The 25,300-nt window shown below is 70.2% G+C and overlaps 3 protein-coding genes across 3 annotated transcripts; 1 reads left to right on the top strand and 2 right to left on the bottom strand.

Moving 5' to 3' along the window:
* Positions 1–1,687: 1,687 nt before the first annotated feature.
* Positions 1,688–8,061, top strand: MRPL45 (mitochondrial ribosomal protein L45). The gene is made up of 8 exons (XM_054176767.1): positions 1,688–1,744; positions 2,618–2,816; positions 3,837–3,954; positions 4,671–4,769; positions 5,082–5,130; positions 5,975–6,124; positions 7,006–7,179; positions 7,748–8,061. The coding sequence occupies exons 1-8, from the start codon at positions 1,688–1,690 to the stop codon at positions 7,805–7,807; spliced, it is 906 nt and encodes a 301-aa protein (XP_054032742.1). The 3' UTR covers positions 7,808–8,061.
* On the bottom strand, positions 7,926–12,631 carry LOC128898936 (probable G-protein coupled receptor 179). The gene is made up of 4 exons (XM_054176604.1): positions 12,624–12,631; positions 10,464–11,982; positions 10,037–10,367; positions 7,926–7,957 (listed from the first exon to the last, which is right to left on the bottom strand). Exons 1-4 carry the CDS (start codon positions 12,629–12,631, stop codon positions 7,926–7,928), a joined length of 1,890 nt encoding a protein of 629 aa, XP_054032579.1.
* Positions 12,632–12,966: 335 nt separating this feature from the next.
* GPR179 (G protein-coupled receptor 179) lies at positions 12,967–24,700 on the bottom strand. The gene is made up of 11 exons (XM_054176603.1): positions 23,618–24,700; positions 22,730–22,838; positions 21,002–21,073; positions 20,547–20,783; positions 20,334–20,402; positions 19,382–19,491; positions 19,025–19,263; positions 16,967–17,105; positions 16,231–16,336; positions 15,415–15,561; positions 12,967–14,544 (listed from the first exon to the last, which is right to left on the bottom strand). The coding sequence occupies exons 1-11, from the start codon at positions 24,460–24,462 to the stop codon at positions 12,967–12,969; spliced, it is 3,651 nt and encodes a 1,216-aa protein (XP_054032578.1). The 5' UTR covers positions 24,463–24,700.
* Positions 24,701–25,300: the final 600 nt, after the last annotated feature.

Genomic DNA, 25,300 nt, shown 5'->3' with positions numbered 1-25,300 from the left:
GCTGGAAAAATCCAGCCCCACAAGTCCCAAACCATGGGAAAACGCTGGGCTGCGGGACGCTGGGGCCAGTGACTCAGCCTTGGCTGCTCCAGGACCGGCTCCGTGGCCCTGGGGCTTCATCCCTGGTTTTCCAGGGGGGAAACCGGCTCCACTTTTCCTGCCAGTGAGGAGGATCTCTCCTCTCCTATCTCCGAGCCCCGGCCGGCATCACGCCAGACTTTTCCCAGCTGCTGCTGCGATGCAGACTCAATCCTTCCACCCATGGGTGCCTGGCTCCTTCCCCTCGCCCCCCGCCCGGTCCCCCCCAGTGATGCCCCAGGGAGCCGCTCCCGGCTCATCCCGCTCCCGCCGGCACAGATAACAGCGTGGGCCGGGATCAACGGTCTCGGGCGCAGCGGAGCCGTCACTACACATTAACCAGCTGTCCGGTGGAGCAACGCTTCCTCCCAGCCAAGATCAACAGTCCCCAAAGCAAACTGGGAGCAGGGCCAGCCCCGGCAGCAAGCAGGCGAGCGCAGCCCGCAGCCTCCCAGCCAGCCCCCTTCAACCCCAGCTCCCACGGGGCCGCCCCCGGGGGTTCGCACCCCCGTGGAGGCGTTTTTGCCTTTGGGTCTTGGAAGACGGTCCCAAGTCCTCACCCTGCAGCTGTCGGGTGGGTGCTGAGCATCCTCAGGGTGTGTCTGGGGCCACCAGAGCCGGAATTTCAAGGGGAGGGATTTGGGGATGAGGGGGGGTTTGTTTTAGGGCATCAGCGCTGCACCCCGCGACCCCTCCCCGCCGCATCACTGTTTCATCGCAGCCTGCCAGGATGAGTGGGGGGGGAGCATGTGGATGGGATCCTCACCACGGAGGCCCCCTTCGTGTCCCCTTCGTCCCCCCCTTCACCACCAGCCCACATTGCTGCCACACCAAAGGCGGCAGGGGCAGAACTGAGGTGATGGAGAGCTGCACAGCTGTCTGGAGGCGGGGGGGGGTTGTCCCCGCAGCTCCGAGGGACATGGCTGAGCCTGGCACCCCCCCAAATACCCCTACACGGAGGTCCCTCGCTCGTCGCACATGGCTCAGGGCAGACCCCGCTGAAGGCTCCTTGGGAGGGGGTGTCCCTGCAGCTCCGAGGGACATGGATGAGGCTGACGACCCTCTCAGCACTCCCTTCATGGGGTCCTGATTCCGTAGACTCGCTTGTCGCACATGTCTCGGGGGGACCCGGCTGAGGTGCTGGGGCGGGGGGTGGCTGCACCTCTCCCCGGGGCGGGGGGTTGGTTGTCCGTGCAGCCCCAAGGGACTCAGCCGAGCCCAGCACCCCCTGCATGGGGGTCCCTCATCGCCCGTGCCTCAGGGGGAACCTCCCGCCCCCCGTTTCTCAGCGCCCCTCGCCCCCATCCCCACCTCTCCCCGCACTGCAGCAGGCAGCGGCTTCCCCCTCCCGGCCTGCAGCCGCGGGCGGGGCGGGGCGGGGCGGGGCGCGCCGGCGCGCGCACGGCGCGGGGTGGGGGAGGAGCCTCGCGGCTGGCCCCGCCCCTCCCCTCCGCAGCGCGTGGAATTTTCCACTCGCCGCCCGCGGCGCGAGCTCCCGCCGGCCCCGCCCCCTCTCGCCTCCCCCCCTCCCCTCCGCCCCGGCGCGCGCGGCCCCGCCACCGAAGCTCCTCCCCCTGCTCCCCTCCCGGCAGGCTCCGCGGCGGCCAAGATGGCGGCGGCCATGAGGGCGGGCGCGGCGCGGCTGGGGCCCAGGCTCTGCTGGAAGGTGAGGCCTGCGGGCCGGGGAGGGGGCTCAGGGCAGGCCGAGGAGCTGGGGGGAGGGGGCTGGAGGGGTGGCGGAGACGGAGAGGAGGCGGGGAGACTGAGGGGGCGCGGGGGGCTGAGGGGGCGCGGGGGGCTGAGGGGCTGGAGAGCAGTGTGCAGCCGTGGGGGGCTGAGGGGGGCTGGGGAGCAGTGTGCAGCCGTGGGGGGCTGAGGGGGGGAGCAGTGTGCAGCCATGGGGGGCTGAGGGGGGGAGCAGTGTGCAGCCATGGGGGGCTGAGGGGGGCTGGGGTGCAGTGTGCAGCCATGGGGGGCTGAGGGGGAGAGCAGTGTGCAGCCATGGGGGGCTGAGGGGGGCTGGGGAGCAGTGTGCAGCCATGGGGGGCTGAGGGGGGCTGGGGAGCAGTGTGCAGCCATGGGGGGCTGGGGAGCAGTGTGCAGCCATGGGGGGCTGAGGGGGGCTGGGGAGCAGTGTGCAGCCATGGGGGGTTGAGGGGGGCTGGGGAGCAGTGTGCAGCCATGGGGGGCTGAGGGGGGGTGCAGTGTGCAGCCATGGGGGGCTGAGGGGCTGGGGTGCAGTGTGCAGCCATGGGGGGCTGAGGGGGGCTGGGGAGCAGTGTGCAGCCGTGGGGGGCTGAGGGGCTGGGGAGGGTTTGGGCAGTGCTGAGGCACTGCTGGGGCTGAGGGCCTGTGGGATGTGGAGAGCTGCTGAGCAGCCCTGGGCTAAGGGCTGTGGGGGACCAGGACCGAGGGAGAGAAGGCTGCCAGCGGCGCCCTGGGGGTTGTGCACAGCAGCTCTGTGCCTGGGGGCTGTGAAGGTGGGGATGGCATTTGTGAGCCCCTGGGCCAGCTCCAGAGCTTCCTTTCTCCTCCTCAGGCTGCAGAGGCTGTGCTGTGTCCTGCTGGGGCTGCCCCAGCCTGCCTTGTCGTCCCGGTGAGGACCAAGAGGAAACGCTGCCGTGTGCCAGAGTGGGCCAGGGAGCTGAGCCCTGAGCAGAAGGAGCAGAGGCTCAGGTCCTCAGGGTTCATCCTGCCTGAGGAGCGTGTGGAGAGGAGCTTCTACCTGGCCTCCACAGGTGCTGGGGGGGCTGCCTTGGGGCTCCTCTTGAGGGCAGGATGAATGCAAAGTGGCCCTGCTGGGCAGTGCCAGCCCTGCTGCCAGCCCTGCTGGGCAGTGTGAGCCCTGCTGGGCAGTGTGAGCCCTGCTGGGCAGTGCCAGCCCTGCTGCCAGCCCTGCTGCCAGCCCGAGCCCTGCTGGGCAGTGTGAGCCCTGCTGGGCAGTGCCAGCCCTGCTGCCAGCCCTGCTGGGCAGTGTGAGCCCTGCTGGGCAGTGCCAGCCCTGCTGCCAGCCCTGCTGGGCAGTGTGAGCCCTGCTGGGCAGTGTGAGCCCTGCTGGGCAGTGCCAGCCCTGCTGCCAGCCCTGCTGGGCAGTGTGAGCCCTGCTGGGCAGTGCCAGCCCTGCTGCCAGCCCTGCTGGGCAGTGTGAGCCCTGCTGAGCAGTGCCAGCCCTGCTGCCAGCCCTGCTGGGCAGTGTGAGCCCTGCTGGGCAGTGCCAGCCCTGCTGCCAGCCCTGCTGGGCAGTGCCAGCCCTGCTGCCAGCCCTGCTGGGCAGTGCGAGCCCTGCTGGGCAGTGCCAGCCCTGCTGCCAGCCCTGCTGCCAGCCCTGCTGGGCAGTGCCAGCCCTGCTGCCAGCCCTGCTGCCAGCTCTGCTGCCCAGTGCCAGCCCTGCTGCCTGCCCTGCTGCCCAGTGTCTGCCTGCAGTGACCTCAGTGGCAGACTCTGCCCCCTGGGGAGGGGTAGCAGCTGCCCTGCTTTGTCTCAGGTCAAGCTGTTGGCCCCCCAGGGACAAGGAATGGCAAAGAGAGGTCACCTGCCCTGCTGCTGAGTGGGCAGGGGGCTGGGGAGGGGGTTGGAGGGCAGGGGGCTGGGGAGCAGGGGGCTGGAGGGGAGGGCTGGGGAGGGGGCTGGGGGGCAGAGGGCTGGGGAGGGAAGCAGAAGGCAGAGGCCTTGAGCTGCAGTGGGGGGGTGGGGTGGGGGGGGGTCAGGGGGAGCAGCCTGGGCCGGGGGAGGGGTCCTGACCCGGCTGTGCCCCGCAGCGGCCATCGCAGACCCCTACGTGCCGCCCGAGGGGGACGCTCGCCACAGCGCCCTCTCCAGGCCCGGCCTGGGGCAGCAGCTGGAGCAGCTGAAGCACAGCGCTGCCTCCCGGCTGGCGTGAGTCCCTGCCCGCCCCCTGCCCGCCCCCTGCCGCCCCCTGCCCGCCCCCGGGGCCCCCTGCCGCCCCCGGGGCCCCCTGCCCCCGGCCCGGGCTGCTGCGGCCTCAGCCAGCCTGGTGCTGAGCACCTCCGGGGGGGGCACAGCCTCCCTGGGCCAGGCTCTGCCCAGCCTCCCTGCCCAGAGCTTCTGCCTCACCTCCAGCCTCAGCCTGCCCCCTCCCAGCTCCAAGCCACTGCTCCTCCCCCACCCCGGGGTCCCTGCCCAGCCCCCACCCCGGGGTCCCTGCCCAGCCCCCACCCCGGGGTCCCTGCCCAGCCCCCACCCCGGGGTCCCTGCCCAGCCCCCACCCCGGGGTCCCTGCCCAGCCCCCCCCCGGGGGTCCCTGCCCAGCCCCACCCCGGGGTCCCTGCCCAGCCCCCCTGCAGGCACTGGGAGCTGCTCTGAGCCCTCCCTGAGCAGCCCCAACCCTCAGCCTGTGCCCCCAGGGGAGGTCCTGCAGCCCTCTGAGCATCCTGCTGGCCTCTGCAGCCTCTCTGTGGCCTTGCTCTGGGAGGCTCCAGCACTCCTGCTGAGGCTCCCTGGGGGCTGCAGCCCCCTGTGGCTGTCCCAGGAGCCCCTGCAGGTGCTGGGCAAAGCCTCCTGCCACCAGCTGAGCCCTGCAGGCTGGCTCCAGGTTGCTCTTCCCTCAGCAGAACTTCTCCTCCTCTCTGCAGGCTGAGGAAGATCAAAGACCATGATCCCAACTTCAGCCCCAAGGCCTTCCCAGAGCAGGCTCTGGAGATCTTCATTGAGGCTCACAACTGCCTGAGCAAGTGAGAGCCTCTCCCTGCTGCCTCTGGGGGGCTGGGGGCTGCCTGGCTCTGCCTCTCTCCTCTGCTTGGCCTCTCTTGGCTCCTCTGAGCCAGGGAGAGGAGAGCCCAGGGCTGGGGCAGCTCTGCTGGGGGCTGCAGCCTGCAGGGGAGAAGGCTCCAGGGGGAGCTCAGAGCTGCCTGCAGGGAGGCTGCAGAGAGACTGCTGCTGAGGGGGGCTGGGGCCAGCCCCAGGGGGAGGGGATGGCCTCCCTGCAGCAGCTCTGAGCCCACCCTGGGGTGCCCTGGGGTGACCCTGGGGCCCTTCCCTTGCAGCTTCAACAAGCAGAAGCTTCACTCCCTGGTCACAGAGCGCTGCTACCCGGTGAGTGCCCCCCAGGGGCACCTCCTGCCTGCCCTCCAGGCCCCCCCTGAGCCCCAGGCACTGCTGCTGGGAGCAGTGCAAGCACAGCTGGGAGGGGGAAGGGTGAGAGGAAGCAGCAGCTGAGGAGCACAGAGAGCCACAGAGCTTGGAAGAGCTCCTCCAGGCCGAGCCCTCACCTGCAGCTCCCAGGCCAGGCCACTCAGCACCACATCCAGGGGGCTCTGGAGCACCTCCAGGGCTGGGCACTCCACCAGCTCCCTGGGAAGCCTTTCAGTGCAGGAATGGTTCCTGATGCCCAGCCTGGAGCTGCCCTGCAGCAGCCTGAGGCCGTTGCCTCTTGCCCTGCCTCTGGCTGGGTGTGAGCAGAGACCCAGAGGGCAAATCCCTCCCTGCCTGGAGCTGCTGATCTGCCACTCACAGAAGGCTTTGGCTTGGAAGGGACCTTCAGGAGCAGGCAGCTCCAACCCCCTGCCATGCCCAGGGACCTCTCCCCCCCCAGCCCAGGGCCTCATCCAGCCTGGCTCTGAGCCCCTCCAAGCAGGAGGCAGCCACAGCCTCCCCTGGGCAGCCTGTGCCAGGCTCTCCCCAGCCTCCCTGCCAAGAGCTTCCTCCTCCTCTCCACTCTCAGTCTCCCAGCTCCAGGCCCCTGCCCCTCAGCCTGGCCCTGCCAGCCCTGGGCCTCAGTCCCTGCCCAGCTCTGCTGCAGGCACTGAAGGTTCCCCTGGGGCCCCCCCGGGGCCCTCCCAGGGCCAGCTCCGGCCCTGGCCGTCGGAGGGAGGGAGGGAGGGAGGGAGGGAGGAGCCTCCCCTGCTGCCCTGCCCCCTGCTGGCCTCTGCCCCTGCAGGAGCTGGTCCGAGGCAACAGGTACAGGACCATCAGGTGGAGCTTCCTGGGGTCCCTGCAGCCCCCCCGGGTGGTGCAGCTGCGCTGCCACAGCCTGGTCAGCAAAGGCAACCTCTACGGCCAGGTGACCGTCAGGATGCACAGCAGACAGGTGCCCTGCTGGCCCTCTCCCTCCCCCCTGCTGGCCCTCCCCCCTGCTGGCCCTCCCCCCCTGCTGGCCCTCCCCCTGCTGGCCCTCCCCCTCCCTCCCCCCCTGCTGGCCCTCCCCCCTGCTGGCCCTCCCCCTGCTGGCCTCCCTCTCCCTCCCCCCCTGCTGGCCCTCCCCCTGCTGGCCCTCCCCCCCCTGCTGGCCCTGCTGGCCCTCCCCCCTGCTGGCCCTGCTGGCCCTCTCCCCCTGCTGGCCCTGCTGGCCCTCTCCCCCTGCTGGCCCTCCCCCTGCTGGCCCTCCCCCCCCCTGCTGGCCCTGCTGGCCCTCCCCCCCTGCTGGCCCTGCTGGCCCTCTCCCCCTGCTGGCCTCCCTCTCCCTCTCCCCCTGCTGGCCTCCCTCTCCCTCTCCCCCTGCTGGCCTCCCTCTCCCTCTCCCCCTGCTGGCCTCCCTCTCCCTCCCCCCCTGCTGGCCTCCTTCTCCCTCTCCCCCCCTGCTGGGCCTCCCTCTCCCTCTCCCCCTGCTGGCCTCCCTCTCCCTCCCTGCTGCCCTCCCTCTCCTCCTCCTGCCCCCCCTGCTGGCCCTCCTGGCCCTCTCCTCCCCCTGCTTGGCCCTCCCTCCTTCTGCCTCCCTCTCTTCTTCCCTCCCTGCTGGCCCCCTTTCCCTCCCTCTCTCCCTCCCTCCCTGCTGGGCCTCCCTCTCTCCCTCCCTCCCTGCTGGGCCTCTCCCCCACCCCTCCTTGCCCTCTCCCTGCTTCCCTCCTGCCCCTTTTGCTGCCAGCCTCAACCCTCACTGGGAGTTATGGTTTTGGGGCCCTGTGGGCTGACCCCAGCCCCCCCTGGGGCCCTGTGGGCTGACCCCAGCCCCCCCTGGGGCCCTCTCCCCAGGTCCTGGCCATCTATGACCGCTTTGGGCGCCTGATGTATGGGGGGGAGGAGACCCCCAGGGATGTGTTGGAGTATGTGGTGTTTGAGAGGCACTTGGTCAACCCTTATGGCACCTGGAGGATGCATGGCAAGGTTGTGCCAGCCTGGGCCCCACCCAAGGGCCCTATCATCAAGGTAAAGGCAGCAGGAGGAGGCCCCCAGGGGGCTGAAGCAGGGCTGAGGGCAGAGCTGGGCTGGGAGGGTCTGGGAGCACAGCAGCTGTGGGCTCCCCCAGTTCAGGAGAGGCTGGGAGCTGCTGGGGGGGTCCAGCAGGGGCTGCAGGGAGGCTGAGAGGCTTGGGGCAGCTCTGGGAGAGCCCTGGGGCTGTGGAGCCTGGAGAGGAGCAGCCCCAGAGGGCAGCTGAGCAGTGCTCAGGGAGAGCTAAAGGCTGGGGGGGGGCAAGGGGCTGGGGCCAGGCTCTGCTCAGGGGTGCCCAGGGACAGGGCAGGGGGCACAGGGTGCAGCCTGGGGGGCAAGGGTCTGGGGCCAGGCTCTGCTCAGGGGTGCCCAGGGACAGGGCAGGGGGCACAGGGTGCAGCTTGGGGGGCAAGGGGCTGGGGCCAGACCCTGCTCAGTGCTGCCCAGGGACAGGGCAGGGGGCACAGAGTGGAGCCCAGGGGGAGAAAGTTGTTTGGTGTGAGGCTGCTGCCACAGCCCCCAGGGCTGCTCTGTGTCACCTTCCTCTTGCCCCCTTCTCTTCCAGACTGTGATGATTCCTGGCCCAGCCTTGGATCCCTCTCAGGAGCATGAAGCAGCAAAGTAGGAAGCTCAGAGCCTGCCCCAGGGCAGGGCAGGCAGCCCTGGAGGGGAGATGGCAGCAGGGGAAGCAGCTTGGATGTGGCTCTGCCTTGCCAGGGAGCAGTCCCCAACCCCAGGAGGCCTCAGGAGTGGCCTTCAGTCAGTGAGAAGCTGGCTGTGAGTGGAGCAGGAGAGGCCTGGGGGGGCTTCAGCTGAGCTCTGAGCCCACCCTGCCTCTCCCCAGGCAGCCTGGCTGTGCTGCAGCCTCAGGCTCTCTGCTCCCTGCTCTCCTGGCTGCCCCCTGGCCTTGGCAGCAGCAGTGTGCCCAGGGGCTGCCTGGCACCCCCTTGGGCAGTGCCCCCCACCTGGGGGGGCTTTCCTGGGAGCAGTGGCTCCTGGCTCTTCCTCCCTCTCTCCCTCTCCCTCTCCCTCCTGCTTCCCAGGCTTCAGTTCTTGAGCAGCAACCGAGGAGCAGCAGCAGCAGCAGCAGCAGCAGCAGCAGCAGCAGCAAAGCCTTTTCCCTCCTTGGCTGGCTCCTGGCCCTGGGCTCCTGCTGCTGCAGGGGGGGTTGGGGAAGGGCCCAGAGCTGCCCAGGGGCTGCAGCAGGGCCCTGGGGAGAGAATAAAAAGGCTGCTTCTGACTCCTGGAGGTTTGGTGTGTCCCCCCAGAGCCCCCTGAGGGGCAGCACTGCCCCTGGCTCAGGGCCTGGGCTGCCTGAGGGGAAGGGAGGGGGCAGAGGGGAGGGAGGGGAGGGGAAGGGAGGGGGGGAGGGGGGAGGGAGCACTCTTTGTGCTGTGTAGAGCTCACTTTTATTCCTCTCTGGCCACCTGGCTGCCAGCACTGGAGACCCCCAGCACCCCATCAGGTCTCCTGAGTACCCCCAGGGCTGGGGACTCCACCACCCCCCCGGGCAGCACATCCCCAGGGCCAAGCTCTCTGTGTAGAACTTCCTCCCAACCTCCAGCCTAAACCTCCCCTGGCACAGCCTGAGCCTGTGGCCTCTTGTTCTGGTGCTGGGTGCCTGGGAGCAGAGCCCAACCTCCCTGCAGGGAGTTGCAGAGAGCAAGAAGGTCTCCCCTGAGCCTCCTCTCCTGCAGGCTGAGCAACCCCAGCTCCCTCAGCCTCTCCTCCCAGGGCTGTGCCCCAGACCCCTCCCCAGCTTTGTTGCCCTTCTCTGGACCCCTCCCAGCAGCTCAACCTCTTTCCTGAGCTGAGGAGCCCAGAGCTGGGCACAGGGCTCCAGGTGTGGGCTGAGCAGTGCTGAGCACAGGGCAGGATGAGCTCCCTGCTCCTGCTGCAGGCCAGGCTGCCCTTGGCCTTCTTGGCCCCCTGGGCTCTCCTCCACTCCCCCTTAGGTCCCTCTCTGCCTGGCAGCTCTCAGCCACTCTGCCCCCAGCCTGTGGCACTGCCTGGGGTTGCTGTGGCCAAAGGGCAGTCCCTGGCACTGGGCTGTGTTCAATCTCCTGCCCCTGGGCTCTGCCCAGGTCCCTCTGCAGAGCCTCTCTGGAGCACACCCCTGGGGCCTGGCTGCCAGCTGGCTGTGGCACCATTCACCAGCACCCTCTGGGCTCAGCCCCCAGCCAGTTCCTCACCCATTGCAGAGTGCTCCCAGCCAGGCCAGGGGCTGCCAGCCTGGCCAGGAGCTCGCTGGGGGGGGAGTTTGTGTCCCTGCCCAGGCTGCTCAGGGCTGGCTGTCGATGCCCACCCTGCCTGCACCCAGCTGGTGGGCAGAGGGCAGCTCCTCGTGGTCCCGGGGGCAGACCTCGGCTCTGGGTTCAGCCCCAGCCCTGGCTCCACCCCGGGGGCTCCCCCTGGCCCTGCCCTGCTGTGGGTGGCATCCTTGGGGGGGAGTCCAGGCTCTCCCCCTCCCGTGGGCACACCTCAGAGGCTCTGCTGGCACCGGGGCTGCCGTCACCAGGTGCTGCTGGAGCCCCTTCTGCCTGCCAGGGACAAACCTTGCCCGTGCTGGAGCCTGGGCTGGGGTCCAAGCTGGCTCCCCCAGGCCGTGGGGCTGCCCTGCCCCCCCGGGGGTGCAGGGTGCCCCCCGAGAGGCGGCACAGGGGCTTGTGCTCAGCCTCCCTGCTGGGCCTGCCCCCGGAGCTCCTCAGCAGGGCTGCTGCAGGGCTGGGGCCGGCTCCTGCCAGCGGCTCTGCCTTTGCCTTCCCCGCAGGAGAGGCTCTGCCAGCTCCTGCTGGGTGGGAGCTCTGCTGCCCCAAGCTGCTGAGCTCTGCAGCCTCCCAGGGGCAGACCTCTGCTTCCCCACCAGCTCCAGCCCCTGGAGCCTCCCAGGGGCAGACCTCAGCCTTGAGGCTCTCCCTGCTCTGGGACCTCTTGGAAGGAGCTTTGGGCAGTGTTGGGCTCCTGGGTTGGGGTTTCTCTGGTGGCTGCTTCACATCTGTGCTCTCCCAGGGGCAGATCTCTGCTTTCTGAGTGGATTCCACCTCTGCAGCCTCCCAGGGACAGACCTCAGCCTTGAGGCTGTCTCCACTCTGGGACCTCTTGGAAGGAACTTTGGGCAGCACTGGGCTCCTGGGTTGGGGTTTCTCTGGTGGCTGCTTCACATCTGTGCTCTCCCAGGGGCAGACCTCTGCTTTCTGAGTGGATTCCACCTCTGGAACCTCCCAGGGGCAGACCTCTGCTTTCCCACCAGCTCCAGCCCCTGGAGCCTCCCAAGGGCAGACCTCAGCCTTGAGGCTCTCCCTGCTCTGGGACTTCTTGGAAGCAGCTTTGGGCAGCACTGGGCTCCTGGGTTGAGGTTTCTCTGGTGGCTGCTTCACATCTGTGCTCTCCCAGGGGCAGACCTCTGCTTTCCCACCAGCTCCAGCCTCTGCAGCCTCCCAGGGACAGACCTCAGCCTTGAGGCTGTCTCCACTCTGGCACTTCTTGGAAGCAGCTTTGGGCAGTGTTGGGCTCCTGGCAGAAGGTTGTGGTGGGGACTGCTCCCTGGCTGTGCTCTCCCAGGGGCAGACCTCAGCCTTGAGGCTCTCCCTGCTCTGGGACCTCTTGGAAGCAGCTTTGGGCAGTGTTGGGCTCCTGGGTTGGGGTTTCTCTGGTGGCTGCTTCACATCTGTGCTCTCCCAGGGGCAGACCTCTGCTTTCTGAGTGGATTCCACCTCTGCAGCCTCCCAGGGACAGACCTCTGCTTTCCCACCAGCTCCAGCCCCTGGAGCCTCCCAAGGGCAGACCTCAGCCTTGAGGCTGTCTCCACTCTGGGACCTCTTGGAAGGAGCTTTGGGCAGCACTGGGCTCCTGGGTTGGGATTTCTCTGGTGGCTGCTCCCTGGCTGTGCTCTCCCAGGGGCAGACCTCTGCTTTCTGAGTGGATTCCACCTCTGCAGCCTCCCAGGGGCAGACCTCAGCCTTGAGGCTCTCCCTGCTCTCTGCTTTCCTGCTGGAGGCTCCCAGCAGCTCTGTGCTCCTCGTCCCATGCCCTGGGGAGGAGCTCTCTGTGTCTGTGCTCTCCCAGGGGCAGATGGACTCAGGGCCACTGCTTGCTGCCTCCTTCCTCCCAGCTGTGCTGCCTCCAGTCTCTCCCTGGACACCTTTGCCTCTCCAGGAGCTTCTGCTCACCATGGACAGAGCAGCCTGGGCCTGCCTTGGTTTCTCTTTAGCTGGTGCTGGAGCAGCCACCTCCCAGGGGCAGACCTCTGCTTTCCCACCAGCTCCAGCCCCTGCAGCCTCCCAGGGGCAGACCTCAGCCTTGAGGCTGTCTCCACTCTGGGACTTCTTGGAAGGAGCTTTGGGCAGTGTTGGGCTCCTGGCAGGAGGTTGTGGTGGGGACTGCTCCCTGTCTGTGCTCTCCCAGGGGCAGACCTCAGCCTTGAGGCTCTCCCTGCTCTGGGACCTCTTGGAAGGAGCTTTGGGCAGTGTTGGGCTCCTGGGTTGAGGTTTCTCTGGTGGCTGCTCCCTGGCTGTGCTCTCCCAGGGGCAGATCTCTGCTTTCTGAGTGGATTCCACCTCTGCAGCCTCCCAGGGGCAGACCTCTGCTTTCCCACCAGCTCCAGCCCCTGGAGCCTCCCAAGGGCAGACCTCAGCCTTGAGGCTCTCCCTGCTCTGGGACCTCTTGGAAGGAGCTTTGGGCAGCACTGGGCTCCTGGGTTGGGGTTTCTCTGGTGGCTGCTCCCTGGCTGTGCTCTCCCAGGGGCAAACAGAGGCCAGGGTGGTCAGCAGGCTCCTGGAGGTCCCTCCTGACAGCTCAGAGCTTTGGGGAGCAGGTCCCAGGGGGGGTTCAGAGCTTTTGGGGGCAGCTTTTGGGGGTGTCTCAGCGCTCCCCCTGCTCCCACTCCCCTGTGCTCTCAGCAGCCCCCCAGATGCAGCTCTGCTGCTCCTGACCTGCTGCCTCCTCTCTCCTTCCAGCCTCTCCTGCCCCACCTGAGCCTCCTCCGTGTCCCAGGGGCAGATTTCTGCCCTGCTGCTTGCCCCTTCCCCAGCCTCCCACGGGCAGACCTCAGCCCTGCTGCCCTCCACACTCCCAGCTTGCCCTGAAGCAGCTTCCAGCAGCCTTGGGCTTCCTGCTGGGGCTTTCTCTACCCCCAGCCCTCCCCCGGGGCCACGGGGGACCCCCTCAGTGCCCCCCTCCCCTGGAGCTCTGCCTGCCCCCTGCCTCTCATCCCTGCTCTCCTCCCAGGGGCAGCTTTCCACCCTAACCCTGGCATCAGCCTGGGCTTCCCCAGCACCTCCCTCTGCCTCCCTGCTGGCTCTGCCCACGGGGCCCGGGGCCAGGCTCTGGCTCCCTGGTGGGACCCTCCCGGTGCTCCAAGCAGTGTCCCTGGCCCCAAGGAGCTGGGGTTGGCTTCCCCCCTCCTCCAGCTCCCGGGCTGGGCTCTCCCTGCCCGCTGGGGCCTCAGCATCGTCCCCGGAGGCCAGGGCCTGCTGGCGCAGCAGAGCTCCCCTGCCAGCCGGGACGCCAGGGGCTCCCTGCGGCCGGAGCTCAGCGCCTGGCTCCCTGGCAGCCCCCGAGGATGGGCACAGGCTGCCCGCAGCAGGCTGCCCCCCCCCTGCGTGCCCCCGGGCCGGGGTGGAGCCAGTGGCGACCCTGAGCCCTTCTCCCGGCCCTGCCACCAGCTCCTTCGGTGCCACCAGCCCCGGGGGGGCTGCCGGAGCCTCCTGCCCTGGCTCTGCCACGGCAGCCTCGGCACCTTCCTGGCACTGTGCCTGCCCACTGCTGGCCCTCCCCAGGGCTTCCTCAGGACCTCCAGCTCCTTCTCGGTGGCCGGCCCTGGGGGGGCCAATGTGCACCTCCGGGGGTGGCTCCAGGGCCCCCCCCAGCATCCTCAGCCCCCCGGGGGGCGCTGGGCTCCTCTGCCAGTCCCTCCTCATCGCCTGTCCCCAGGGCTGGGCTGTCCCCGTGGCCCTCTGCCCCTCTGTCCCACCAGCCCTCAGCCCCCCAGCTGCTGGCAGCGTTGTTGTTGTGCTGGCAGAGGGCTGTGCCCCCCTGCCAGGGGCGGGCAGTGGGCTCACTGCTGGGCCTCTGCCTGCTCCACTCAGGGCTGCTCCCCTCGGGGGCTGATGTCTCTGCCAGGCTGAGCCTCTCCCTCCTGCTGCCCCCCTGCTGCCCCCTCTTCCTGAGGCTCCCCTCGGCCTCCCCCTTCCCCCTCAGGATGCTTTTCCCCCTGGAGCGGTTGAAGGCTTTGATGGCAAGCCCCAGGCTCCTCAGGGAGGCCTTCTGGAAGGATGGGTTGGGGCTGGGGGTGGCCTCCATGTCCCCAGGGGTCCCCAGCGCCGCTGCCTCGGCAGCTCTCTGCTTCTGGCTCAAGATCTCCTCCTGGACCAGCTCCCAGGGGCAGACCTGCGCCGGGATGGACGCCGCAGGCAGCAGCCTGCCCTTCCCTGCCGGGGGGGCAGTGCCCCTCGCTTCTTCCTCCCCTGCTGCTCCCCGGGGCTCTCCTGCCCGTGCCAGGGGGGCCGGGGGCGGCTCTGCCGTCCCCGGGCTGCCCGTGGCCGCCGTGGCACGCTGCCCCAGGCTCTGGTGACGGACCGGAGGGGGCGGTGGGGTCCTCTTCACTGCCACCCTCACCCTGCCGGGCGGGTGGGAGCTGTCGACGCTGATGCTCTTGACGGGAGCGTAGGAGACTCTCTTCTGCGCCTTGGCATCGCCCGGGGGGGGCTCCTCGTCCTGCCGGGGGCTCCTCTCGGCGGGGCTGGCGCCCCCAGCTGCCTTGGGGGGTCCAGGTGCCAGGGCCGGGTGCCAGCGGGGGTGCCAGGTGGCAGCCAGCAGAGCCTCGTCCTGCGCCCCGGCGCTGAGCGACTTCTGCAGGGGGGCAGCGCGGGGCAGGGGGAGCTGCGGGGGTCCCGCCAGGTTGTGGGCGCTGGCTGACCTGCAGACGAGGGGGGCAGCGTCCAGGGACTCGCTGTCAGAGGGCTCCGGGGCCGTCACCGCCACCGCCTTCCTCTCGGGGCCGCCCGGGCTGCTGGGCGACCCCGCGGGGGGCTCCCCCCCGGCCCCCTCGGCGCTGCGGGACTCGCGCAGGGCTGCGGCGCGGCGCCGGGAGCCTTCCTCCCTCATCCTCAGGCTGGCACCGGTGGCATCGGGGAGGCGTTTGGCTGAGGAGCTGCGGCGTGCCGGGGTGCCCAGCCGCTCCCCGGGGCCGGGGCCGGCGCTGCTCCGCCGCGGGGAGACCCCGGGCGGCTCAGCCCCGCGGCGGGCGAGGGAGCGGAGGAGGCTGCGCCGGGAGCTGCGCCTCTTGCCCAGGTGAGGGTTGTTGGTTGCCATCTTCCTGGCCTTGTGCACCTCCAGCTGCAGGTAAAGCTTCTTCAGCTCCTCCTGCGCGCCGGGGGAGACGGCGGAGAGAGGGGAGGGCAAGTCACGGAGGGGCTGCGGCCGGGGCCGGCTCCACGGCGCCCCTGCTGGGACCCTCAAAGCAAAGGGTCCCAGGGGGGGCTGGAGCTGGATGGTCCTTTCCAACCCGACTCATTCTACGGCCAGAGGTGTAGGCAGCAGGAGCAGGGCAGGGCTTGTGCCCCTGGGCTGGGCACTGGGCAGGCTGCACCTTGAGTTTTGGGGTCACTTTTGGACCTTGAGGGGCTGGAGCGGGGCCAGGGAAGGGCAAGAAAGGTGGGGAAGGGTCTGGAGAAGAGGGCTGGGGAGGAGCAGCGGAGGGGGCTGGGGGTGTTCAGCCTGGAGGAGGCTCAGGGGAGACCTCCTTGCTCCCTGGAAGGAGGCTGGGGTGAGGTGGGGGTTGGGCTCTGCTCCTGGGGAAGGATGAGAGGAAACCGGCCTGAGGTTGTGCCAGGGGAGGGTTAGGCTGGGGATGAGGAACAGTTTCTGCGCTGCAGGAGTGGTCAGGGCCCGGCACAGGCTGCCCAGGGCGGGGTGGTGGAGCCCCCAGCCCCGGAGGCGCTCCAGAGCCCTGCGCCCGGGGCACCTGGGGGCAGGGTTTGGTGGCCAGGGCGGCGCTGGGCTGCTGGACGACCTCGGAAGGGCTTTTCCAACCCGGCCCTCGGCCTCTACACAACCAGGCTGCCCCCGGGTGCCCGCACTCGCTGCCCACCGCTCCCACCCCCGCACCCCTCCCCCCTTCGCTCTCCTTCCACCCCGGGGTCCCCCTCTTAGCTTTGCAGCAGAAGGACGGCAGAAGGCACTTCTTACTCTGCACAGCTAGCGTCAAAAGAAGGTCCTGAGTGTGCCACCCACCCGGATGTCATCGGGGTCGAGGCTGTGCTCGCTCCAGGCAGAGGCCACGCTGCTGGTCAGGCAGGAGCCCGAGCGCCCCACGTCCAGCTGGTCCTCGTACACCTCGGCCGCGATCTCCTCCCGCAGCGGCGAGCCGGAGTGCAGCAGCTGCCGCGGGCAGAGGGCGCCGCGCTCGGGGCTCTCCGGGACGGCAGGGACCCCTGCCCCCCCAGGGAGCCCTGCCCCCCCCAGGGAGCCCCTGCCCCCCCAGGGACCCCTGCCCCCCAGGCTGCCTCTGCCCCCCACAGCCCTGCCCCCCCCAGGGAGCCCCTGCCCCCCCCAGGCTGCCCCTGCCCCCCCCAGGGAGCCCCTGCCCCCCAAGGAACCCATGCCCCCCCCAGGCTGCCTCTGCCCCCCCCCGGCTGCCCCTGCCCCCCCCCAGGGAGCCCCTGCCGCCCCCAGGCTGCCTCTGCCGCCCCCAGGCTGCCTCTGCCCCCCCCCGGCTGCCCCTGCCCCCCAGGGAGCCCCTGCCCCCCAGGCTGCCTCTGTCCCTGCAAGGGAGCCCCTGCCCCCCAGGAACCCCTGCCCCCAAGGAACCCCAGCCCCCAGGCAGCCCCTGCCCCCCAAGGAACCCCTGCCCCCTAGGGAGCCCCTGCCCCCAGAGAGCCCTATCCCCACCTTCCCGAGGGCTCCCAGGAACACCAGGGGACCCCAGCCCCATCTCCCCAGGGGGTGCCAGAAGCCCCCCTGAACCCCAGCCCCACCTCCCCAGGGGGTGCCAGAAGCCCCCCTGAACCCCAGCCCCACCTCCCCAGGGGTCCCTGGGCCCAGCATTACCTTGGGGATGAAGAGCAGTGCCAGGGTCATGGTGATGGTGCCATGGGTGTGAGCAAAGAAGAGCAGCAGGGTCCAGTCAGGGTGCAGCGAGGGGACCATGATGAACCTGGAAGAGGTGACAAGGGCAGCACCAGGTCCTGCTGGGACCCCCACAGCCCCTTCCGCACCTCCAGACCCCCACAGCCTCCACCCTGCCCCGGGGAGACCCTGGAGCCCACTGGCTTTGGGGGTGGGCAGGGACTGGCATCTCAGTTCCCAGACCTAGGAATCCTGGAATGGTTTGGGTGGGAAGGGAGCTCCAGAGCCCACCCAGCCCAAGCCCTCTGCAGGGACATCCTCCCCTGGATCAGGCTGCCCAGAGCCCTGTCCAGCTTCCCCTTGAGTATCTCCAGGGGTGGGACCCCCCCTAACCCCCTCCCTGGGCAACCTGCTGCAGTCTTCCAGCAGCCTCCTGGGGCAGAACTTGTTCCTCACATCCAACCTCAGCCTGCTCTGCCCTCCTCTCAAACCACTGCCCCTGGTGCTGGCCCTGCAGGCCTTTGGGGGCAGTCCCTCTGCAGCCTCCTTGTAGCCCCCTTCAGGTCCTGGCAGGCTGCTCTGGGGTCTGCCTGGGGCTGACCACCCCCAGCCCGTTCCCCCTGCTCCAGGGTCATCAGGGCTGTGTCCATGTGCTGGGGGCTGGCCACAGCAGTGCAGGTGAGGTCTGGGCAGGGGGCAGGGGGCAGCAGCTCCCTACCTGACCACGTGGAAGGCGGCAGAGCCCAGGAGCTCGTTGTGCAGGGCGATGCCCAGGTAGCGAGGCTCGTGGAAGGCAGAGGGCACGGCCCGGGTGGCATAGCAGAGGAAGCTGCCCCACAGCAGGAAGAGCATCTCGGCTGCAGGGCAGAGCAGGGCAGCCCTGAGCACCCAGCCCCACCCCCCCCTGCTGCCCCCGGGGTCTTCCCCCCGGCCGGCACCGCTGGGTGCTGAGCCCCGGGGCTGGGTGCTGAGCCCCGGGGCTGGGTGCTGCCCCCCGCCGGCTGCTGCCAGGGGCTGGTGGGGGGGCAGCTGGGGCTGAGCAGCCTCCAGCACAACCTGCACAAAGGCCACCAGGAGGCGCCCCGGGGGTGCCAGGGGGAGCCACAGACCCCCCAGGGTGGGTCGGGATGGAAGGGACCTGAAAGGACATCCAGCTCCAAGCCCCCTGCCAGGGGCAGGGACACCTCCCCCCCCCCCAGCCCAGGCTGCTCCAGCCGAGGCTGAACCACCTCCACCTCCCTGGGCAGCCTGCTCTGGAGTCTCAGCACCCTCAGAGCCAGGAATCTCCTCCCAGTGCCCAACCTCAAGCTCCTCTGCTCAGCTCCAATCCCTCCCCCCTGGCCCCATCACCCCCAGCCCTCGCCCCAAGTCCCTGCCCAGCCCTCCTGGAGCCCCCTCAGGCACTGGAGGGCTGCTCCAAGGTCTCCCTGCAGCCTCCTCTTCGCCAGGCTGACCAGCCCCAAGGTTCTGCAGCCCTCTCATCACCTTCCTGGCCTTCTCTGGACCCTCCCCAACAGTTCCAGCTCCCTGTGGGGGCTGCAGAGCTGGCTGCAGTGCTGCAGGTGAGGTCTCAGCAGGGCAGAGGGGGCAGAATCCCCTCCCTGGCCCTGCTGGCCACACTGCCTTGGGTGCAGCCCAGGGCACAGCAGGCTTTTGGGGCTGCCAGGGCATGTCCCTGGCTCCTGCCAACCTCCTCACCCCCCAGCACCCCCAGGGTCCTTCTCTGCAGGGCTGCTGCTCCTCCCCCAGCCTGGATGTGTGCTGGGGGCCGCCTGGGGCCAGCCCTGGAGATGCTCAGAGGAGAAGGGAGGGAGGCAGCCTGGGCAGCCCCAGCCCTGCTTCCAAGGCCCTGGGCAGGCTCAGTGGGCAAGGAAATGACATCCCAGAGGCTGCACTGCTGGGGGGCTGGGGCTCCCAGCTGGGGGGGCTGGGGGCCTGGGGCTCCCAGCTGGGGCAGCCAGGAGCTGGGCTCACCCTGCTGGGGGGCTGGGGCTCCCAGCTGGGGCAGCCAGGAGCTGGGCTCACCCTGCTGGGGGGCTGGGGCAGCCAGGAGCTGGGCTCACCCTGCTGGGGGGCTGGGGCTCCCAGCTGGGGCAGCCAGCAGCTGGGCTCATCCTGCTGGGGGGCTGGGGCTCCCAGCTGGGGCAGCCAGGAGCTGGGCTCATCCTGCTGGGGGGCTGGGGCAGCCAGGAGCTGGGCTCACCCTGCTGGGGGGCTGGGGCAGCCAGGAGCTGGGCTCATCCTGCTGGGGGGCTGGGGCTCCCAGCTGGGGCAGCCAGGAGCTGGGCTCACCCTGCTGGGGTCCTGGGGCTCCCAGCTGGGGCAGCCAGGAGCTGGGCTCATCCTGCTGGGGGGCTGGGGCTCCCAGCTGGGGCAGCCAGGAGCTGGGCTCATCCTGCTGGGGGGCTGGGGCTCCCAGCTGGGGCAGCCAGGAGCTGGGCTCACCCTGCTGGGGGGCTGGGGCAGCCAGGAGCTGGGCTCACCCTGCTGGGGTCCTGGGGCTCCCAGCTGGGGCAGCCAGGAGCTGGGCTCACCCTGCTGGGGGGCTGGGGCAGCCAGGAGCTGGGCTCACCCTGCTGGGGGGGCTGGGGCTCCCAGCTGGGGCAGCCAGGAGCTGGGCTCACCCTGCTGGGGGGCTGGGGCAGCCAGGAGCTGGGCTCATCCTGCTGGGGGGCTGGGGCAGCCAGGAGCTGGGCTCACCCTGCTGGGGGGCTGGGGCAGCCAGGAGCTGGGCTCATCCTGCTGGGGGGCTGGGGCAGCCAGGAGCTGGGCTCACCGATCACCATCATGTAGTCCCAGTGGTCATGGCTGCAGATGTGGAAGTGAAGCCCCCGGCTGGTCTGGGCAAGCACCACCAGGGGGATGTTCTTGTCGATGTTCTCCAGCATCCCAATGGTCCAGGCCGCCAGGAACCACAGCACCAGCAGCAGGATCAGGCCCAGCATCTTCAGCACCCTCTGGCTGGAGGCGCAGGGCGCCCGCGGGGCCGTGCGGGACAGGAACACCTTCAGCACCCTGCCGGGGGGGGGGGGGGAGGGGTGAGCCCCGGGCTCCTGCTGGCTGGTTGGGGGGAAGGGGGAGGGCTGTCCCGAGCACCCAGCCCCCTGCCCAGCCCTCCCCTCCCCCTGGCTACCTGTAGAGCTTGAGGGTGATGGTGCCATAGACGATGGCGAAGCCCAAGAGCCGCACCCAGCGCAGCAGGATGCAGCGGAAGATGCTGGGCTTGAAGTAGAGGATGAAGACCTGGGGAGGGGGTGGGGGGAGGGGACACAGAGAGACCAGAGGTGGCAGGGGGCTGCATCCTGCTTTGCCCAAGGGGGTGGGAAGTGCTGGAGGCTCAGAAACACCTCCCACCGCCACCTGGAGCTGCCCAGCTGCAGAAGCTCCCCCACGGGGACAGGCTGAGAGGGTTGAGGCTGCTCAGCCTGGAGGAGAGAAGGCTCCAGGGAGAGCTCAGAGCAGCTTCCAGTGCCTGAAGGGCTCCAGGAGAGCTGGGGAGGGGCTTGGGACAAGGGCTGGGAGGGACAGGACGAGGGACAGTGGCTTGGAGCTGGGAGAGGGGAGATTGAGAGTGGAGATGAGGGAGAAATTCGTGCCGGTAAGGATGGGGAGAGGCAGCACAGGGGCAAACAGCCCCCCCAGGGCTGGGCCAGCCCCGGTGCTGCCCTTCCTGCCTTGGCTGCAGGGCTGCTGCAGCTCGGGAGGGAGCAGGGCTCCGGCGGGAGGGAGCAGGAGGGAGCAGGAGGGAGCAGGAGGGAGCAGGGCTCCGGCAGGAGGGAGCAGGAGGGAGCAGGGCTCCGGCAGGAGGGAGCAGGAGGGAGCAGGGCTCCGGCAGGAGGGAGCAGGAGGGAGCAGGGCTCCGGCAGGAGGCAGCAGGGCTCCGGCAGGGGATTCATCCCCGCGGCCAGCAGGAGAAGAGGGATTTGGGTTCCCGAGAAGGTTTCCTGCCGCGGACGCCAGGGGCTGCGCCTGCGAAATGAAGGAGGAGGCAGAGCCCTGCCCCTGCCCTGCTCGGGGCCAGCTCGATGCCAGGCTGCCGGCGCTCTTGAGCCCCATCCCAAAGCTTTCCAGGCTGGGATACCCACCGGGAAGTAGAGGAGGAGGGAGCCGAAGAGGATGGTCTCCAGCAGGACAACTCCCGACGTGCGGATCCTCTGCAGGGACAGAGGGGTGAGGGTGCAGCCGGGGGGCTTGGCCGGTGCCCAGAGGGGATGGAGCCGGGGCAGGGACCGTGGGGGCTTGGGGGAGGGAACCCAGGGGGAGGAGAGCCAGGGGGAGGGCAGCCGGGGGGGCCTTGCCTTGCTGCGCCGGTAGTGGTAGGAGATGAGCATGCTGAGGAACACGGCCAGCATGCAGCACGCCTGGCACGACAGCACAGCTGCCCGCAGCGCCCGGTCCTCCTGGATCAGGCAGGGGGCATCGTCCTCGCAGGTGGCACATCCCTGGCGACAGGGCCGGCACGCCAGCCGGGACCCCCCGTCCGCCCCCGCTGCGCCCGGGGACAGAGAGGTGGCCGAGTGAAAGGACAGCCCAGGCTTGGTGGCACCTTCCTTGCCCAGGGCACCCAACCCCCTCCGGCCCGTGCCACGGGGTGAGATGGGGACCCCCAGGGGGTGGGCACAGCACCCTCCTGCTTGGGCACTGCTGGAGCTGCCCCCAACCCCCTCCGGCCCGTGCCACTGGGTGAAACGGGGACCCCCAAGGGGTGGGCACGGCACCCACCTGCCCTGGCACCGCTGGGCACTCCACCAGCCCTGTAGAAGCCTGGCTTGCAGCGGCACAGGTACCTCCCAAGCACAAATCCACGACCCTCCTGGGGGACACACTGAAGGGGACAAGCTGAGGCACCCAGCAGGGGACTCATCCTGCACCCCCACATCCTCCCCTCAAGCCCCACAGCCCTTCTCCTTTGCACCTGGGGCGGGGGGGGGGGGGGGGGAGAGCCTCCAGCATCCCCTGACCCCTCCCCAGCCTCCCCCTCCCCTTCCCCCTCCCCCCTGCAGCCAGCAGTGGTTAAATGTTTAAGAGCTAAAAGCCAAAGCTTGCCGCCCCCCGGCTCCCCCCTCCCCAAATCCCTCCCTAAACCCTAAATGGAGACCTAATGCGGCCCAGGGCACTAATCCTGCCCTAATCCCCCCCCGGGCTGCACCCTGCCGGGGGCTGGCAGCTTCTCTGCCTATTGTTGTTTGCTGGAGAGGTGCCCAGGGGCAGAGCCCAGCCCTGCAGAGGGCATCGCCCAGCCGGGAGGAAAGAGAAGCCGCTGCTGCCCCCCCCCCCACCTCTGGCACAGCTTCTGGGGTGGCACCCCAGCTCGGAGTGGGGCGGAGGGAGGGCTGCCAGCGTTGTGCCAAGGGCAGCACACACGGGCATCACCCAGCTGGGCACGGAGAGAGGGGGCTGGGGCACTGAGATGCACCCAGGTACCACCCAGCTGGGCACAGGCAGAGGGGGTTGGTGGTGGTACTGGCATCACCCAGCTGGGCACAGAGGGGGGTGGGAGTGCTGCTGGTATCACCCAGCTGGGCACAACCAGAGGGGGTGGTACTGGCATCACCCAGCTGGGCACAGAGGGGGGTGGGAGTGCTGCTGGTTGTGCCACACCCGGGCACCACCCACTTGGGCACCACCGAAGGGATTTGGGGGCTGCTGGTCAGGGTAGGTTGAGCCATAGGTTGGCAGCTCCCCCTGCCCCCTCCCCAAGCGCTGCTCGTCGCGGGGGTGCCCGGGCAGGGAGCCGCGGGGGTGCTGGGCAGGGAGCCGCGGGGGTGCTGGGCAGGGAGCCGCGGGGGTGCCGGGCAGGGAGCCGCTGGGGTGCCGGGCAGGGAGCCGCGGGGGTGCTGGGCAGGGAGCCGCGGGGGTGCCCGGGTAGGGAGCTGCTGGGGTGCCCGGGCAGGGAGCCGCGGGGGTGCCGGGCGGGGAGCCGCGGGGGTGCCGGGCGGGGAGCCGCGGGGGTGCTGGGCGGGGAGCCGCGGGGGTGCTGGGCAGGGAGCCGCTGGGGTGCCGGGCAGGGAGCCGCGGGGGTGCCGGGCAGGGAGCCGCGGGGGTGCTGGGCAGGGAGCCGCGGGGGTGCCGGGCAGGGAGCCGCGGGGGTGCTGGGCAGGGAGCCGCTGGGGTGCCGGGCAGGGAGCCGCGGGGGTGCTGGGCAGGGAGCCGCGGGGGTGCTGGGCAGGGAGCCTCTGGGTCGCTGGCTGTGGGCAGAGGAAGATTTGCACAATAAACCCCTGGGCTGCGGCGGCCTGGAGCCGGCAGATGGAGCGAGCCGGAGGGGATAAAGCTCAGCCTGCAGGGAGGGACACAGCCGGGGACAGCCTGGCTGGGGAGGGGACGGGGGGCTGGGGGCTGGGGGAGGTGACACCCGGCGAGAAGGGACCCTTTGGAGCGGGGTTCCCCCAACCCGGGGGTGCTGGGTGCAGGGGGAGGTGACACCCGGCGAGAAGGGACCCTTTGGAGCGGGGTTCCCCCAACCCGGGGGTGCTGGTACCTGGGTGCTGTTGAGGTCACAGCGATGAGTGTCTGCAAACCAGCCTGGCCCGGGGCTGCACTGGTCGATGGCCACATCCCGCAGCTCGATGTCCACCCTCACGACGCCCCTGCGCGGAGGGACGGCCCCGGGGGGCTTCTCTGTGCCCACCCTGTGCCCCTTCTCCTGCCCCCCCGGCGTGTGGCAGTGCCCCACTGGGACAAGCACTGGTGATGTGAGAGGTCAGCAATGACCCCCAGACCCCTCCGGTCGGGGGGGGGTGTCCCCCCTTTGAAACCGTGTCGGGGGGAGGCTGGAGGGGGAGCGGGGGGTGGTCGAGGGCAGGGGCAGCGGCTCCTGGGGGGGAGTTTTGCTGGGAGCTGCTGGGGTGGCTCCTGCGTGCTGCCCTTCGCCCCCTGGCACCGACCCTCTTCCCCGGGTGCTCCGAGGGGGGGGCAGGGCTTCCCCCTTGGCAATGGGACCACGTCCCCCCTCCAGCCCCAAACGCCGCTGCCCCCAGCGCCTCCCACCACGGCTCCTCACACCGGGGGGGCTGGGGCGCACCAGGAACCCACCAGCCCACTCCCAAGCACCCAGCTCCCGAGGAGACCCCAGCCCCGCTCCCCCCCCCCAGCCCAGCTGTGGCAGGGGGAGCTCTGGGGGTGGGGGGCAGCCCAAGGTGGGCAGCACAGGGACAGCCGCGGGGGGCCAGGGCTCAGCTGGGTGCCTGTGGACGTGCAAACACCCACGAGCACGGGGACGCGGGCAGGGTGCCAGGAGGGTGCCAGGAGGGCTGGCACACACCCTGCCCCGCGCTGCCCGCACCTTCACCACCCCCACCCCCCCCTCAAATCCACACGGGGGGCACCCCCTAGGCCTCTCTTCCACCCACCCCCGGGTGCCACTTACTTGAACTCGGGGCTGAGGTCTGGCTTGAGCCCGTAGAAGGCGGAGGAGAGGGTGACCATCCAGCTGGGCAGGAACTTGCCGTCCTGGCACTGGAGGAACGGTGGGGACCACCGCACGTGGCCCGGCTCCCCCACGTAGCTGTCCCCCCGCTGCCACTTCGGGGTGTCCATGCTGCTCAGGTCGTTGCTGAGCAGGCGCTTGCGGAGCGGGGGGGTCCGCTGCGACTTGAAGGAGTTGAACCATTCGTTGTCCCAGCTGAGGTTGCCCGAGCTGGGGGCGGCAGCAGAGACGTCCCGCAGCAGGATCTCCTCTCCCCCTTTGGTAGCCTGCAGCATCAAGCGGGGCTTGGCGGCCAGCGGGTGGGCGTCGAGGGCGAGCACCGCCCGGTACACCCAGGGGTGCCCCTCCGCCAGGCTGCGGACCAGCGCCTGGTACCACTCCACGTCCTCGGCCACGCTGGCTTCGCGGATGTCGTTGGTCTGGAAGAGCATGTTGAGGAAGTTGGCAGCGTGTGCCAGCGCCTCGGGGGCGGCCCGGAGGGTGGCACGCAGCGCCGCGGGGGGACTGGCACCGGCTGCCCCCGCCACGACCCCCCGGCTGCAGTTGGCCCGGGCCAGCCGCTGCGCATCGCCCGTCTGCAGGAAAAGCATCGCTGCCGCCGAGCCCTCGGGGTCCCTCGGCGCTCCTGGCTCTGCTGTGGGCATCCAGGAGGAGGAGGAGGATGCTGAGGACCATCCTGCCGGCCGGGGGGGTCTCTCCTGTGGGCGCTGGCCCCCCACAAGGACGGTGCCATGGAGCAGCACCGCCTGCAAGCACCACAGCACCGGCCACCGCCACGGCCCCATGGCTGGGGGCTCAACGGAGCCCCCCGGCCCCCTGCGGCCCCACCGGCCGGCCCGGGGGGGGCATGGTGGGCACGGCGCCCGAGCCGGCCGGGAGCCTGCTCAGCTCTGCAGGGCTGGACTCCGGCTCTGCTGCCTGTTTTCCTCCCCCAGCGATGCCGGAGCAGACGTCACCAGCTCCAAAACGTTCATCTGCCGGCGCTGCCCGCACGGAGCCCCCCCGCCTGCCTCCGCGCTCCCGCTCGGGCTAGCGGAGTGCCCCCCACACCGAGCCCCGTGGGGGATCCCCGCACCCTGACCCCCTCAGCCTGGCATTGATGTAAGAGCATCCTGACGGGAAGCCATGGCAACGGGGCTGGGAATTTTCCTCCCGCTGTCCCCCTCCCCGTGGCCCCCTCGGCAGCTGGGGTGGGGGGAGAAGGTCGCCCGCTGGTTGCCCATATGGTCCTGGGCTTCAATCCTGCAGGGCCCAACCCCCCACCCCACCCCCCAGCCATGGGTTGGAAATGGAGGTGATGGCACCCACAGGAGATGTCCCTGGGGGGCTGACCGGGTCCCCACTGCAGGGCCTGACACCCACCCCCCACCAAAGCCGGGGGGTGACGTCCTGGGTCCCCACGCAGCACTGCCCTGGTTGCAGAGGGGAAACTGAGGCACTGGAGGCTGCTAAGCCTCTGTGCCCAGAACCGGTGGGGGTGGAACGGACTTAAGGAGGTCACCCAGTCCCCACCTGAGCCATGGTGACTTCTCACCAGCCTTCAGGCAGCTGCGGGGAGAGCTGGTCGCAAGCCCTCTCCTGCAGGGGGATGTGCTGGCTCCAAGAGCCGTGCAAAAGCTGTGC

The sequence above is a fragment of the Dryobates pubescens genome, chromosome 36 (genome assembly GCF_014839835.1).
Source record: "Dryobates pubescens isolate bDryPub1 chromosome 36, bDryPub1.pri, whole genome shotgun sequence".
NCBI classification, from domain to species: domain Eukaryota; kingdom Metazoa; phylum Chordata; class Aves; order Piciformes; family Picidae; genus Dryobates; species Dryobates pubescens.
The sequence above is the reverse complement of the archived record's forward strand: the minus strand, read 5'-3'. Positions and strand labels throughout refer to the sequence as shown.